Source organism: Phoenix dactylifera, unplaced genomic scaffold (genome assembly GCF_009389715.1).
Source record: "Phoenix dactylifera cultivar Barhee BC4 unplaced genomic scaffold, palm_55x_up_171113_PBpolish2nd_filt_p 000283F, whole genome shotgun sequence".
Lineage (NCBI taxonomy): Eukaryota > Viridiplantae > Streptophyta > Magnoliopsida > Arecales > Arecaceae > Phoenix > Phoenix dactylifera.
The window spans coordinates 535,976-550,980 of record NW_024067767.1 but is presented as its reverse complement, the minus strand read 5'-3'; the positions used below and the strand labels follow the sequence as shown (position 1 = coordinate 550,980).

The window sequence follows — 15,005 nt, the reverse complement described above, 5'->3', positions numbered from 1 at the left end:
CAAGTACTGTACCTAGGATGGTGTTCCTTCACTAATGATAAAAAGGTATTGAAATTTCTCACACAACCATTAGTAGCCTCCATGTAGTCTGTATGTAACTATTGATCGTAGTGAGTACATACTTTCTGTCTCTTACTTAGCACAGTCTTACTGGCTCTCTCTAGGTGAAGTACTATGTTAACACACACACAGTGAGTACATACTTTCTGTCTCTTACGTAGCATGGTCTTACTGGTTCTAGATCTCTAGGTGAAGTATATGTTAACACACACACACACATGATATATACACATGCACACATACACATATATACGCATAAAACATTGTGGACATGCATAATTTAGATTATATGTTCTCAACCCATGAGTCTATCTACTATGAAAAGACGAACCATAAGTTATCTTTATGCTACTTAGAAATAAATAATTTATCACACATAAATTAGAGGATCTTATCACAGGTTAAATTGGCATTCCGTTGTAGCAATTTCAATTATATTGGCGTTGGTATTCTTCAACCAGAATTCATGGGAGAGGAGTTTTAGGATGCAAGCCTACCACCAATGATACTGTGATAAAAATAATTAAAACATTTAACTTTATTTCACATTTAGATTCACAACTTTGAAGTATATCTATATTTGCACTATCAAAAGTACAGTGTAGCTAGAAGATGTCTACGAAAACTTTATTAATCTTGCAATGAACTTTTATGGCTCGTGTAGTTGAAGTACTGGATTAGGAGGAACATGACAAGAAAAGAAAAATGAAATGTATGCTTGCTTCCATAAATACTGGCTTCATGAATGCACTGAGATGGCAAGGTAAACTGAACGTCATATCTAACACAAAAGAAAGGGAAGCAGCTTAATTGGAATGTGATTTTCTATGCAAAGTGTGTTAGTTGGACAACTCAACCCACTCAAAAGCTAAGAAAGGAATGATGGCTTGTCACCAAGGGAGTGGTGAGCTAGCCTATTAGCTTCTACATTTAGTTCTATTCGCATTAAAAATTTGCCTGGATGCTTTCCATTCGCTGGCCAGTACTAATGCTGACAAGTTGGACACCACAATGCATCCATGACAATAGAAGGATCGAAGGATCTTCATCACAAATTAATGGTATGCAGGAGGGAAGATTGAATCTTTTCCAAGCTAGCTGTGCGTCACACCATATGTAGAGCATTGAATCTTATTGATCCAATTGGCCAAAGAAGACTCCACAGTAGGGAAGGGAATTCGAAGTATATACATCATATAATACTTGATTGGTTAAGAATTGGAAACATCAATTCAGAAGTGGGCCCATGCTGGCCCAAGAACCCTTGGGCCGGGTGGCTCAGAGTCGGGCCTTGGCCCTAGTCTAGGGAGAATCAGTTTGGGCCTAGTGTGAAGGTTTTTTTTTTCCCGCTAAGAGGGGGGAAAACCAGCTACAGTCTTAAAGGGTTTATGTCCAAATCCTAAACTCACTAACCTCCTAATACTATAACCCCTTGTGTCCTCACCTACTCTCTCGCATCTTACTACCGCTGTTCTACATGGCCTAGTTCCCTGATTTCTCTCCTCTCCTCTTCGTTTCCCTAATGTCTCTTTTGCATGCAGGAGAGACCTCTCCTAAGTCGAAAAACAAAGAAGAAGAAGAAGAAGAAGAAGAAGAATCAGGATCCTCTCAATTTAAGTGTTGAGCGAGAGAGAGCTCAAGCAACCAATCGAACTATACGCATGGTATGGGACCCTCTCAGTCATAACCATTGAGCCATATAGGGACTTCTATAATTCAAAGATTCCAACTATATTTTTGCAATACTGGCATTTGACTCCACTTGAAGCATTTTTGTTAAAAAGAAAGCTCCTCCACCTGGAGCAACTTCTCTACGGTGGCATAAATGATACTTAATTCTTCATCGACTCTTAATTTGTTGAAATTTTTTAGCAGACTCGAATCTCATCTGTTAATTAAACATGTCAAAAATTTAGAACCAAACCTGTCATATTATTAAATAGATAATTTCACCCAATTTATAATGAATGAAAATAAGTGAAATAAGTTAAATGGTTAAGCATTACTATTCTTAGTAATGCACGGAAACTTCTGATAAAAACTTCTAATAATTGATTTGGACCTCCTAGGATCTCTGAAAACAAAGATCCAAGGTTGAAAACCATACCTAACGCACAGGTGCAGATTGTAGATTTTAGGTGAGGTCCATAATTCCCATCTGCACCCCTAGATTGCGATTCGTCGCATACGGTATCCAGATTTTTGCCGCACCCATGTCGCTGAAACTTTACGCATATCTCCAAACTCGCTTAATTCCATGCGAGTGCATGTGGCATTCAGCTTGGGATTTGGATAGGCACAATACTAGGCAAAACAATAAACGAAGTAATGAACCAGAAGAGATGAGGAGACAAATTCGTTCCGTTAGATCCGTGGCCGTACTGTGATCTACGGCCACGATTCCCCGGGCCGCCGCGACGGCGGATGGCCACGCCCCCCACTCCCCCTCAAACTTCGCGAACCCGCCACCCCCTCCCTCTCTCTCCAAGAATCACCCACCAATGGCTTCCCTCCTGCGAGAGGATTAGGGTTACAGTTAAGGTTTTGGTTCCTCCCAATGTCGTCGGAGCTGAAGGATCTCGTCGGGTCCAACGGATCCCTCGACTCCCAGGAGGAGTCCCCCCACGTCGGTGGCGGCGGGGGATCCTCCGGCAAGGCGAAGGACGAGCGGCCGCTCCTGAAGCCGGGATCCGCCGCCTCCGAGGCCGCCAACGCGGCCACTCCCTCGGAGAGACTCGAGGAATTGGAGAAGAAGTACGCGCCGTACGTGCGGAAGGACGCCTATGGGACGATGGGCCGCGGGGAGCTACCTCCGGCGGAGTGGGTGCTCCTCGGGATCGCCCTCGTGACGCTGGTCCCGATCCGGCTCGTGGTCGGGATCTTTCTGGTGGTGTTATATTACCTGATCTGCCGGCTGTGCACGCTTTTCTACGCTCCGAACCGGGAGGATGGAAAGGAAGACTACGCCCACATGGTGGGGTGGAGAAGGGTGGTGGTGGTCCGGACTGGGAGATTCCTCTCCAGGATAATGCTATTCGTGCTCGGCTTTTATTGGATTCGGGAGTCCCATCGGAGTTTCTCCTTCGAGGTATGAATTCAACGATGTCAGATTTTTTCCTCGATTAGTATGTTGTCGTGTTTGATGTCAATTTAATGATGTGAAGATTTCTTAGACTAGTTTCTTGTCTTATTCGGTATTTCTTGAAGAATTATTAACTATAATTTCTCTGCAGAACATCATAAAGTGACTGTTGATTGATCGAGACCCTGAGAGTGGAGAAGTTTACCAGCTTATGTTGATTTAGAGGGTACTTGCTTAAGAAGTACTTGGTTTGCATTCTAGAGGGCAACAATAGATTGCTCCCTTTATCCACGCCACATTTTGAATAATGTTGTAGAAAGTAGTATTAGTAATGGGGAACCACACAAGCTAGACATGCCAAATAAGTAAATTTATAAATTTATAGTGACATTGTAAACTGTATAGGACTAGTGTTGAAATATCATGATGATCTTCATTTCCGAGCTACTTTTGTTGAAAACTTTTCTAGCTTCTTCTGTATCTGTTGCAATTTACAAATGCTGTGCTTGTCTATCATTTCTCCTGGTTTTCTCAAATAAGCAACTTAACCACAATTTACAGAAAAATAATTATTAACGCATGTCAAGCATGCCCTGAAGAGATCAATATAAATTTGCTTTTTTTAATGTTTTTAGCAGAAAGTAGGTTGTATTGCTAGAATTTATTAATGAGCCTCCCTCCTAATACAATGAGTACAAAAAAGAGGAAAGAAAATAAATTCCTCTTCTCCATTTGGGGGTTTCTGAACATAGAACATGTTTCATGAAAATGAAAGGGGATACTTTTTAATTTTAAAGAAGGGGATACGTGTTTTTCAGGGGAAAAAAAATCCATTCTTCAGATTTTATACTGTCATTTTTTACAAAACTAGTCCCATTTCTTTGTTTTTTTTAAGGAAAGTTTTGACAACTAAACAGTCCTTTCAGTTTACTCTTAGAACTAAGTTCTAGCATAATTGCAAGGAGCTTTACTTGTATTATACACTATGAGACATCTTATGGCATTAGAGCCATGGTTATTGAAGTACTTTACATAGATCTTTTTATTTTTTTACCTGAAGAGTGTAGCAAAAGATGACCATCCATATTTATAGATTCTGTTTGAAGCATTGATTTCAATCTTGTCATAGATTTTCTTTTTAATTTTGTTATGAATTTCTCATAAACTTTTGGCCACAACTTCAACCTTTTTATGCTTCCTACTTTATTTAGACTACTATGTAAAGAGAAGGGAAAGGTCCGCTAGCATCTCCTTTCCAAACAAGGATTTTAATGGAGCAATATAATCAGGCACATTGACAATCTTCAATACTGTGAAATGGTAGCAATATATATATATATATATATATATATATATATATATATATATATATATATATATATATATATATATATATATATATATATATATATATTCTGATAAGGAGTATTTGCAGAGTATGATCTTCAGAGATTTCATGAAATTATCTATTATTCATGGGTCTTAAAATGTTTGTTAATTACACTTTTCAATTTTACTCAGGATGAGCACGAGCAGCCTGATGAATCTGAAAGACCAGAGGTTATTGTGTCGAATCACATATCTTATGTGGATATTCTCTATCAGATGTCGTCATGCTTTCCAAGTTTTGTTGCAAAGGTAGGTTGATGCCTTGTCATTTGTATGTTGGCATCATTAAACCCGAAACCATATACATTTTGACTTTATCCTGACGTACTCTCCTATTTTCGCAAAAAAAATCCTGGATTTCGTTTCTGAAGAGGTCAGTGGCTAGGCTTCCCCTCATTGGTATCATCAGGTAGCAACGTATATCATTTGCTTAGATGTTTCTTATAAATTAAAATGCTAGCCTGACCTTAATTTTGTAACTTCACCATTTATGTCGATGGCACCATTATTTCGTATTATTTCACACTATAATATGAACATTCTGTGCTGCATACTTTAGCTCATGAATTAGACTTAAATCTGCTGATTAGGAATAATGGCTTCACTTTTATTTGCAGCAAGTGCCTTGGTTGTGTCTATGTTCAACGAGAGTCGAAATCTTCTAAGGGTGTCTCGGGTACGTTAGCTTTCAAAAATCTTAACAATTTTTACATGCATTTCTTTACTGCAATTCATATTTTTATTCAATGTGTTACACTTGCTGCTCTACTAATTGAACATGCAAGGTGCTTGATTTCTTTTGGCAGTTTGGGCTTTGATTTTCTTATGTCTTTGCAACAATATATGAGCCATTGCGCTTAAATAAAAAAATTAAATTTGGTAAATAAAACACATCAAAGCCTGAGCATGTGATGTTACAGACATGGTGGAGGATTTTACACATTGTTATAGAGTTGCTAATTGTACATGATGTGTCATTATAATGCAGAGCATGTGCATGGTGGAGGATTTTGCCCATATCTTTGCTTTAGTTTTGTCTTAAGATACAGTATACTTGTATACAATTGAAAGAACTTGAGAAATAGGGCTGCAATTGAGAATGCATGAGAGGGTAGTGCCTTATAAAGCACGCACTTGCTAATGAGTAATTTTCTTGAATATTGAGAAATACTAAAAGATTTTTTTTTTTTTTTTTGTCAATGAGCTAAGTAACAATACCAACAAATTGAAGTAACTCCAGATCTTCAAGTTAATGCTTTAATAAACTAAGAAGTTTGGAGCATATCTTCGTCCATCATTAATTATTGGAGTTTTAAAATGCAAAAAATATGTAACTGAATATCTTTTATATAGTTGTAAACTGAGAGGAAATTGATTCTGGTCTTTTTTAGGCCATAGGCCACACATGGCCTGTTTTCCCACTTTTCTAGTAGTCTTATCAGCAAAAAACTGGTGAGTTGCATCTAGCATTTGGTACATTTGCATCTGAATTTAATTTCTATTGCATGCAGGTATTCTGACAGAAAGAATTAAAGAGGCCCATCAAAACAAGCTTTATCCAATGATGATGCTCTTTCCAGGTCAATGTGTGCCATCATTTCTTTATAATCTTCTTCTTTGATTGTTATTTACCAGTTAACTGAGTTTGTCTTCCTGTTTAATGTGCATACTGTTGAACAGTTCTTTGGATCAGTATGTAAAGACAATAAATTATGATATTTTTGGTTGAAAATCATATAATAAAGCTCATTCAATGTTTATATTGTCCAACCTTCTTTCTTTTTATTCCCTAGGTTTTCATTTAAGTGTAAAATGCAGAATTCTTTGGAGATAAAATTCTTAAAGTTCCAAAGTCTCATTATTGCTATACCAATATGTGGGATCACATGTCAATTTTTGTTGAAAAAAAAAATATTGGAATTCTTTGAGAGTTTGAAGGTAGGATATATACATATAAATAACCTTGGTAGTGGGATGCCAGAGTCAGAAAGTGATAAATGACTGAAAGGTTTTGTTGCTAGGAATCTCAGGAAAAAAACCCAATGCATAACAGAATTGGGAAGATTGGACTGTGTAAAGAAAGCAAAAAAAATGCTTACATGAGTTAATGCTTGTGGCGGTTTATACTAGTTACAGTTAATAAAGGTGACGAGGATGTGCTGATATTAGTGTAATTAGGTGAGATTATTGCCTTAGCTGCACTAAGAGTGAACAATTGTACGCCTCACCAAATGATGGTAAGTATATGGATATGAATTATTGTGGTACTCTAGTGGAAACCAAAATCATCATGATTTTGATGATGTGAAAATGTTTCTCTCTGACAAGACTAAGATCAAGAGTGAGGTCATGATTGCTGAGGTATTGTGCCTTGAGAGAAGTTTGTGACTTAGATTGATACTTATGAGTACTATCAAAGTGGAAGACTCTGTTGGCTTTGTGGAATTGGATGGGAATTATAACAATCAGGTCATTAGTACTGTGACAGGCACCAGATCCTAGATGCATGTAAAAGAGCCAAGCAATTTGGAGAAAACATCGATAGAGCTAACAGAATAAAGAATACCACCAGAGAATGTAAGAGTGAGTTGAAATCGTGAAATCAAAAGGGACAGAAGACATTAAATCATTGCTTGAAAAAAGGCTGAGAATTGTGCCAGCCTATTGCCTACATGTTATCGCCAACTGGATGAAGGTACGTTGTCTAGAACGCCTAAATAAAAGAGGTCTTTTTGGCACCAGCTTCCCATGGATCCAAGCGACTATGGGGAACTACTTTGCGCAGAGGTATGCAGATGGAAATGATCTAAATAATATGGAGGTATAGGCCACTTAAGCATTCATGCAATCTAGTGGTTAAATGATAGAATTTTTTAGTAGTCCTGCACGAACTAGTCCGTTACATATAGATAAATCATATGTGCAATGCTAAACTGGTTAGAATTATATCCTCTTAGTTCCTTCGAGCTTTGTTTCAATCTGTTGATTCTTATTATATGCCTTTTCGAAAAATTAAAAATAATTTTCTTTTTCTTTATTCCCTCATGCTCTAACTGGCCTATTTTGCTAAATTCAGAAGGTACAACCACGAATGGCAATTACCTTCTTCCATTCAAGACAGGTGCCTTTCTAGCTAAAGCACCAGTTCTTCCAGTGATTCTAAAGTATCCTTACAATAGATTCAGTCCGGCATGGGACACCATATCTGGGGTGAGAAATCTATGAGCTTTTTATTAGGTTTGAAGTTTGATAAATCCTAAATTTTGTTTTTGATTCCTTAGCTAGTAATACTCAACCAATATATAACTGAGGTTTTCTTTGTTCAACTACAAAGCAATTTTATGTAATTACTGATAACACAAGTTTTTGTTTTCTGAATGTATAATGAGCTAAACCAGGAAGCCAAACATTCACATAATGCTTTTGTATATAACTTGGTGTGGTAAGTAATTGCTAAAATCATTAATGTTTCTGACTTCATTTGGATGATGATAGAATTAATAATGTCTTCAAGTATAGCTTTTTGAGTAGATTTGAAAATAAAGGATATGTTATAATCCCTTAAATAATTTGTTCCAGCACCACTTTGCTTCCAAATTCTCCAAGTCTTCTATTGTGTTCGCTGGCTGTTTGTTGCATATTTCATCTAAATGCATATTGCATTTATTTATAGGTTGTTTTGGGCCCATCTGTATACTTGAAATCATGTGTAATACATGGCAAATTTTCTTTCAATGCAATATATCAAGTATAATTGTTTTTTCTAAAAGATGTTTTAGGTTCTCCCACTCAATAACGTATTTCAGGACCATCACATCCCCATGCTCATAGTTGATCTGTTGCCAATTTCCTTCTTGCTTTATGTGTCCATATCTGAAGTATATTGAACTTTGGGCTTTTCCATTTATTGGATTCTTGACCATTTCTTGATAGAAATCATCAAGCTGTGATTACATCACCGTTCCATGCTAACACTGGCAGATTGACATAGAAGATATCATGGGTAAAAGTAACTTCTCTTAAAAGTATTCATCTTATAATGAGCTGCCATGTAGTTGCTCCAGTTGATTTATATTTGAAACATGCATACATACATATCTAAATTGACCCATTTACAAGATACAAATGTCCGACGATGTAATCTTTTTTAAATGTTCCCGTCTGTTTCTTTTTGGAAACCTAGACACTCAGACACCTTTGTCACATTACTTTGGGAAACCTAGACATTTGTTACCTGTCTCAAGCATTTACTACTGCATATGGAGAAATCATGTAGTCTCACCAACAATAGACCCTCATTAATGATCAAGTTTTCTTTTGTTTAAAAGGTTAATTGCTTCAATTGTTATTGTTTATAAGGAGCCCTGAGATTCAAATATCATTACTGGATTGCTGGACTGCTGTTAGTTAACTTCTCCATGTGTTACTGGTAAGCCATTTGCAATATCGTATTAAAGCTGTGGGGCCAAGCCACTTTAAATTAAATAGTGGAATGGTGATCTTGCACAGTTAAGAACGAAGAGACAGTGGATTGGTGGTCAAAGAGCATAGACTGATGCAGAAGCTTTGTACCTACTGGTTTTTCCCTTCATTGATGCAATCCAAGCTGAAGACGAGCACTGATGACAAGGAAGAGGAAATGTGGGAGCATAAGAGTCTAAAGTTTTGAGTCAATTTTCTGTAATTTTAGTTCAATTTTTGAGTCAATTTTCTGTAATTTTAGTTCAATTTTCAGTTTAGGTCTGATCTTAGGTCTTCACATGGTTACTTTGATTTTTTTAAGTGTCTAGTTGATAGACGGCTCAGATTTGATCTAGCTATGGTCCTTAGGGTTTAGTTTTCTTCTTTCATTTTGCCAACTTAGCAGTCAACTTAAGCACTTAGGTGTAAGAGGAGCCGACTGCTTATTTGGGTCCCACATCAACTTAAAGGAGACTGTATGCTTCCTTTTGGAATCTGTGCGGACTAGGCAGGTCTTTGCCTCTTTTCCCAATCCAATTGTCGACAGCAATGCTTTTATGTTTTACCATTCACCATTGGATATGTTATGAGTACTAGTGTCCATAGGATCAAATTAGGCTTTCCCTGGTTCATCATGAGATGGAATAAGAGTGTAAGAGAATCAGCTTATTTGCAGAGAGTGTATGATATTTCAGCTTTATTGTTTTCTTCTTCCAACTTTTTTGGCTGATTTGCTTTGGCCTGAGGCTGGTTCTACGCCTCTGGAATGTCTTTACGCTCCCATTTGCAAGTTTTTCTGCACTTCTTTCTGTCGACTTCAGATCTGATGTGAAACCAGACCTTAAAAGTAGTATAGGTTGGCCTTTGGAGGGCTGGTTTACATCAGGCTATCATTCTACTCTTACTAGGATAGGTTGACCAACCAATCAGCCAACATCTTATAGCTAGTTAAGTTTTTGAGTCAAAGGAGCATGGTTCTGAAACAGCTTTATATGAAGAGAGTAAGAATTGACTTGCTAATAATTTTTGTGATGAATAGGTGCTTCTTTTATTTTTATTGTCATATGCATGAATTTTTCTGCACTATTCATTCGATGAAAACAACATTAAATAGATGGCTGAGCATTATCTCATTTTACTTGATTTTTTTGTTTATTCTTCTTGTGCTCTCCTATGATATGTCTTTTCAAAAGGTAAATTATTCATTTTTCTGGACAGAGCTGATAACAAATGGTAATTAATTTGTCAAACTGCTGCTTTCATTCACCTCCACACACCCATGCATACACCCCATTCTTCTGTCTCTCCCACTCCCTTTGTGCTGTCTCTCACCTTTGTTTTTTTGCCGAGCTGGAACTTTTGAAGGGAATTATAAATCATTGTGTTAAACTTTCTAACACATTAGTAATCATCTCGTGATTAACCCTTGAGGTTTGCAGGTGCGTCATGTGTTTTTGCTTCTTTGTCAATTTGTCAATCATCTTGAGGTGATCCATTTGCCTGTATATTATCCTTCTGAGCAAGAAATGGAGGACCCCAAACTCTATGCTAATAATGTTCGGAAATTAATGGCTACTGAGGTATGCATGTATTTGATTCTTTCCTTTAGCTTTTTCACTAAGAATGTATAGTTTTGCTGTCATTAAGTATGTAAAGAGGTCATAATGCTCAGTCCTTCTCCAAATGATGGTTTATATATTGGGCCTGCAATTGGGCTGGGTAGGTTTGGAATTTGCATGATCCGGACTTGACCCATTTTATCATCAGTCATGAACACAGCCCATACCTGAGAAAATACTAATCAGAATACTTAGTGTCAGGGCTAGAATGCACTTTTTACACCCATTGGGTTCTTTAGGGCACACAGATCCTGCCACAAGCACTAGATCTAGATCAGGAGGCGAGGTCATTGTAGCTAGTATGGGTCTGTTGCATTGTGCTGGCAATGTCATAGATTGTTTGCCGGGCATTGTGCTAGCTCTGTTAAGGGTGACAATGGAGGGGCAAAATAGACGAAAGAAAGAGGAAAGGGAGAATAAGAGAGGAGATGGATTAGGAGAGATTCGGGAAGAAGGGTAAAGAAGGGGGAATGAAAAGGTATGGATTAGGGTTTTCCCTAAGGTTGATATTTATTAATCATGTTATCATATTTTCATCAAGTGACGAACAATTGTGCTATAGAAAACAGAAAAGAGTAGACTCTAAGAATAAAACAAATGTGGAGGAAGTATGGACTCTGTCAGCATAGCCAAACTTGAGAAGTAGCACAAATCTTTTTCTAAGAAGTGTCACATTTTCCGAAATGCGGCTAGACCGAGGCAATCTAGGTTGGATCAGGTTGGCGAAAGGATTCAGGTCAAAGTTGCCAGTCTTATTCCCCAGAAAATTTGTTGAAATGATGCGACGAAAAGGTTGTCATTTCTTATTTCTTCAAAGCGGCATCTATTGTCTAAACCTTGTTCTTTTAGGTTTTCAAAGGGGTGAAGTATATCTTTTATTATATAGGAAAAATCCATCTTACTGTGCATTATTTGAATGAGCAAATAAATATTCCCAAAGTGATACTAAATGAAACATAGGTATCCTGAACATTTAAAAGATCGACATGATTATTTGTCACTAATATCTTCTTATCCTTAAGATTCCTACCCCTGATGACTATTAGGCCTGAACAAGAATGATCCAGAGGCTAGGGTTCATTTTCTAGAGGCTAGTTAGTAAGATTGTGGAAGATAACAAGCAAACTAATGCCTGACGATTTTTAAAAGCTTAGAGGCTACAACATAGTGTCTGTCTGATGATAGGGTCAAATACTCAGTGGAAGATAACAAGCAAACTCATGCCTAAAGATTTTTAAAAGCTTAGAGGCTACAACATAGTGTCTGTCTGATAATAACGTCAAATACTCATAGCCATCATACTAAATAGATAATTGATCTGTCATTCATTTTGATAGTTAGTAAATTTTGCTTTTGATTTTGGTGGTATAAACGTGACATTTAATATTTTTGTTTCTGATTTCTTTCTCTACTAGTAAACTTTACCTAGTTCCAAATTACTGATGGATACATACAAAACTTTCTTGTCTTTGAGAAATTCGGTGGGAGTGCCACCGTACCAAGTCGAACAGGGAACCTCTCCAAAGAGGAGTGGAATGCCAACCTCCTACAAGAGGGAGATCACAAATGATTAAATATTTATTGGTGGATATGATAAGATGTACAAAAATTAATCCTTCACTTAATGTTTGTGATATCTAATTTGTTGGTCAGTTTCCTGCAGGGCAATTTAATACTCTCAGATATTGGGTTAGCTGAGAAGCGAATCTACCATGCTGCGCTGAATGGTAATAGTCTACCTCGTGTTTTACATCAGAAAGATGACTGAAAAACTATTGACCTCGCTCACAGGATTTGTATAATCAGTTGAGTTGCTTGTTTCCATGCATTATAACTATATCCAGAAGTGCTAGCTGTTTTCCTCGTTTTGTTTCAGAGATGGATGTTGTGCATGCCATCATGCTGTAAAACCCCATTCCCAGGATTTGGGTAGCGCAAATTGTTTGTCTAGAAAGGATGCCCTTTGATGCCATGGGCTCTTTAATATACATGAACCATGTTCCAAAGCTTAAGATTCAGTCTTGTACATTTGGAGACTAATAATTAATAAATTACTTTTAATGTCTCTAATATTTATGAGCCGTCTTCTTGTTCTCATTCCATCATTTTCTTGAGTCTGCATCACTAAAACTAAATCATCTCTTTGGTCTTCCTGCAGGTTTGTTATGTCAAAGCTAATTTGGATTTGCGCCTGTAAATTCTTCATAGATGTTCCTGTAGTTTAAGAAAAAAAAGAATAGAACAGAAAGCAACATATTGGAATGAGTATTTCTTTCTCGCACGAATCAGTATTTTTTCTCACACCCACTTAAGCTCTACACTCCAATATGCTCAAGGAATTTCTAAGAGCAACCGTTCACTTGATTTATATCATTTTCAAACTCTCATCGATAAGGAAATATCTGAATTTTATGTTCATCAGGCAATTTTAGAAAATCCTCAGATAAGTGTGTTAGAAAGAGAAGAAATAGATGCGACATAACTTGTCCCTTGCTAGGTAACCTGTTGACCAATTCATGTTGATGTCACAAGATTTATCATGATGCATACTTTAACAATTATTGACTCATTGGTTCACATTCAATATATTGAAATTATGTTTTTGTAATGTTCTGCCCAAAAACTGTCAAATTGAAGTTGATGTTGATTGTTGGAATCCGTGTCAAGCCATGTTCCAGCAATCCATGTTTGAGCGTTCTATGGGCCTGCTGGACAAGCTTACATGTTGCTGTTAGACAGGCTTAAGATATACAGTGCAAATCTATGGGGGTTTGAATTAATAAGGCCTGTTTGAGGTTGTAAGCAGTCGCAAGGAGGCACTGGAGCATATGGTATCCTTATGCTTTGGAATATATTGGAGCTGATTAGAAGAGTAAACAGGTGTAAAGAAATTCTATACTTCCGACCATGAAGGGCTTAAAGGACCTAAGATGAACACCGAAGATTTTGCATGAGTTTAACTTATAGATCGGGTCATCTAGAATTGAAAGGCTTTCACATATCCGTTAAATGATTTTATGAAACTTTTAAGGTGTGTGGCTATCGAAAGGTCACCCGCAAGTAACTTTGAAACCACAAAAGTGGAAGGTTTAAAATAATAGCCGTTATAATGTCATAATTGTCTTAAATCATGATTTCGAAGGCCTGCATTTATGTCGGACAAGAGTTCTGTATGTGCATCGCAGGAATCCAATTCCCAGGACCGAGAGAGGCTAGGGTTTGGCGATAAAACTAGAGTTTCCTCTCTCGAGGGGAAGATTGCAGCGATCCAGCGTCGCATGGCCAGAAAGCCAACGCGGGGAGCTCCTCGGCCAGGCGAATCCAGGGGATACGGGGAGAGGATCCATAGATAAAGACGAAGGAGAAAAACTAGTGTCTCGATGGAATAGGAGGAGCGAGAGGCGACGCCATTAAGGGCTCGTTTGGTTCGCGGGAAGCATTTTCCTTCCTATTCCTAGGGAAACAAATTCCTAGGAAGAGGATGCCTAGGAAAGTACTTTTGGCATGTTTGGTTGACCATGGGAAAGTGACAAATTTCCAAGGTGCTTATGTTTGGTTGGCCATCCACTTTCCTAGGAAAGTTATATATAATTCCTATTATGCCCTTAATAAAAATTAGGTTTTTAATGCCTCTTTAATGCTTCTTTAATGCTGAAGGGACTTTTTGGAAAAAAGTAAAAATGGAGTGATTCCCGCCTCATGGGAAAGTTACTTTCCCATGAAATGTGGGAATCACATTCCCATGGGAATACAACTTTCCCTTCTCTCTCCTTTGAAAACTCCAACCAAACAAGAGGCATCTCATTACTTTCCCGTTAACCACACTTTCCCCCCTTCTTTTCCCGCAAACCAAACGAGCCCTAATAGAGCTTCCCTGTCGGACTCGTGCTCTCTTCCCCCTCTCTCGTTCTTGGCGGAGTTTCCAGGCCAGGAGGACGGACCAGGATCACTGTTTTGCAGTTTGACGGCGTCTCTCGCCCCTGCAATTATGAGATCATCTCGACCGTCCGATTTGCACATCGAATTTGATTCGGACTTTTCGGTTTGACGACAGCGATCGGCCCAAATTATCGAGCTAATCATATGCATGTTGGCTTTTTTTTTTTTTTTTTTTGCAAAAAAAAAAGGGGGAGGGGGGAGGAAGGGACAAGCCCACCCCCCTCCACTGGGCCTCCGCTCCGTCAGGAGAATGTTCGATGCAGGCAGACAAGTTTTACTCATATCCTCCCCATCCAAAGGTGAGTATATCATATCTGGCACCACCAAAACTACCAGCGGATTAATAAGCGCTCTTAGGCCCCATATCCAAGCAATGTCACTACATTTTAATCGACGCACAGGGCGATTCGAACTTAGAACCATGCAGTTAGAAGACAACGCCCAGCTCTACTGAG

The 15,005-nt window shown here is 38.0% G+C and overlaps 1 protein-coding gene across 12 annotated transcripts; it reads left to right on the top strand.

Moving 5' to 3' along the window:
• Positions 1-2,313: 2,313 nt before the first annotated feature.
• LOC103711238 (lysophospholipid acyltransferase LPEAT1-like) lies at positions 2,314-12,918 on the top strand. Of its 12 annotated transcripts, none has more exons than XR_005507831.1 (9): positions 2,314-3,148; positions 4,664-4,780; positions 4,903-4,940; positions 5,149-5,207; positions 6,043-6,111; positions 7,608-7,695; positions 8,465-8,534; positions 10,432-10,572; positions 12,275-12,687. XR_005507831.1 is itself a non-coding variant. In XM_039117901.1 (9 exons), exons 1-8 carry the CDS (start codon positions 2,618-2,620, stop codon positions 12,307-12,309), a joined length of 1,134 nt encoding a protein of 377 aa, XP_038973829.1. In that variant the 5' UTR covers positions 2,317-2,617; the 3' UTR covers positions 12,310-12,338; positions 12,770-12,914. The 12 variants fall into 12 exon arrangements, 9 of the variants coding, with proteins under 9 accessions (XP_038973832.1, XP_038973831.1, XP_038973829.1 ...); XR_005507829.1 differs by lacking the exon at positions 8,465-8,534 and adding an exon at positions 12,770-12,914 and having other exon boundaries at positions 2,317-3,148; positions 7,608-7,741; positions 12,265-12,416; XM_039117901.1 differs by lacking the exon at positions 8,465-8,534 and adding an exon at positions 12,770-12,914 and having other exon boundaries at positions 2,317-3,148; positions 7,608-7,741; positions 12,265-12,338.
• The last annotated feature ends 2,087 nt before the right edge of the window (positions 12,919-15,005 follow it).

Bases quoted from the DNA above. Each gene is read 5' to 3' on its own strand.
- LOC103711238 (XM_039117897.1), top strand. From the start codon at position 2,618: ATGTCGTCGGAGCTGAAGGATCTCGTCGGGTCCAACGGATCCCTCGAC. The intron at 3,149-4,663 runs GTATGAATTCAA...AATTTTACTCAG, and splicing joins ATCGGAGTTTCTCCTTCGAG to GATGAGCACGAGCAGCCTGA. The intron at 6,112-7,607 runs GTCAATGTGTGC...TGCTAAATTCAG, and splicing joins AATGATGATGCTCTTTCCAG to AAGGTACAACCACGAATGGC.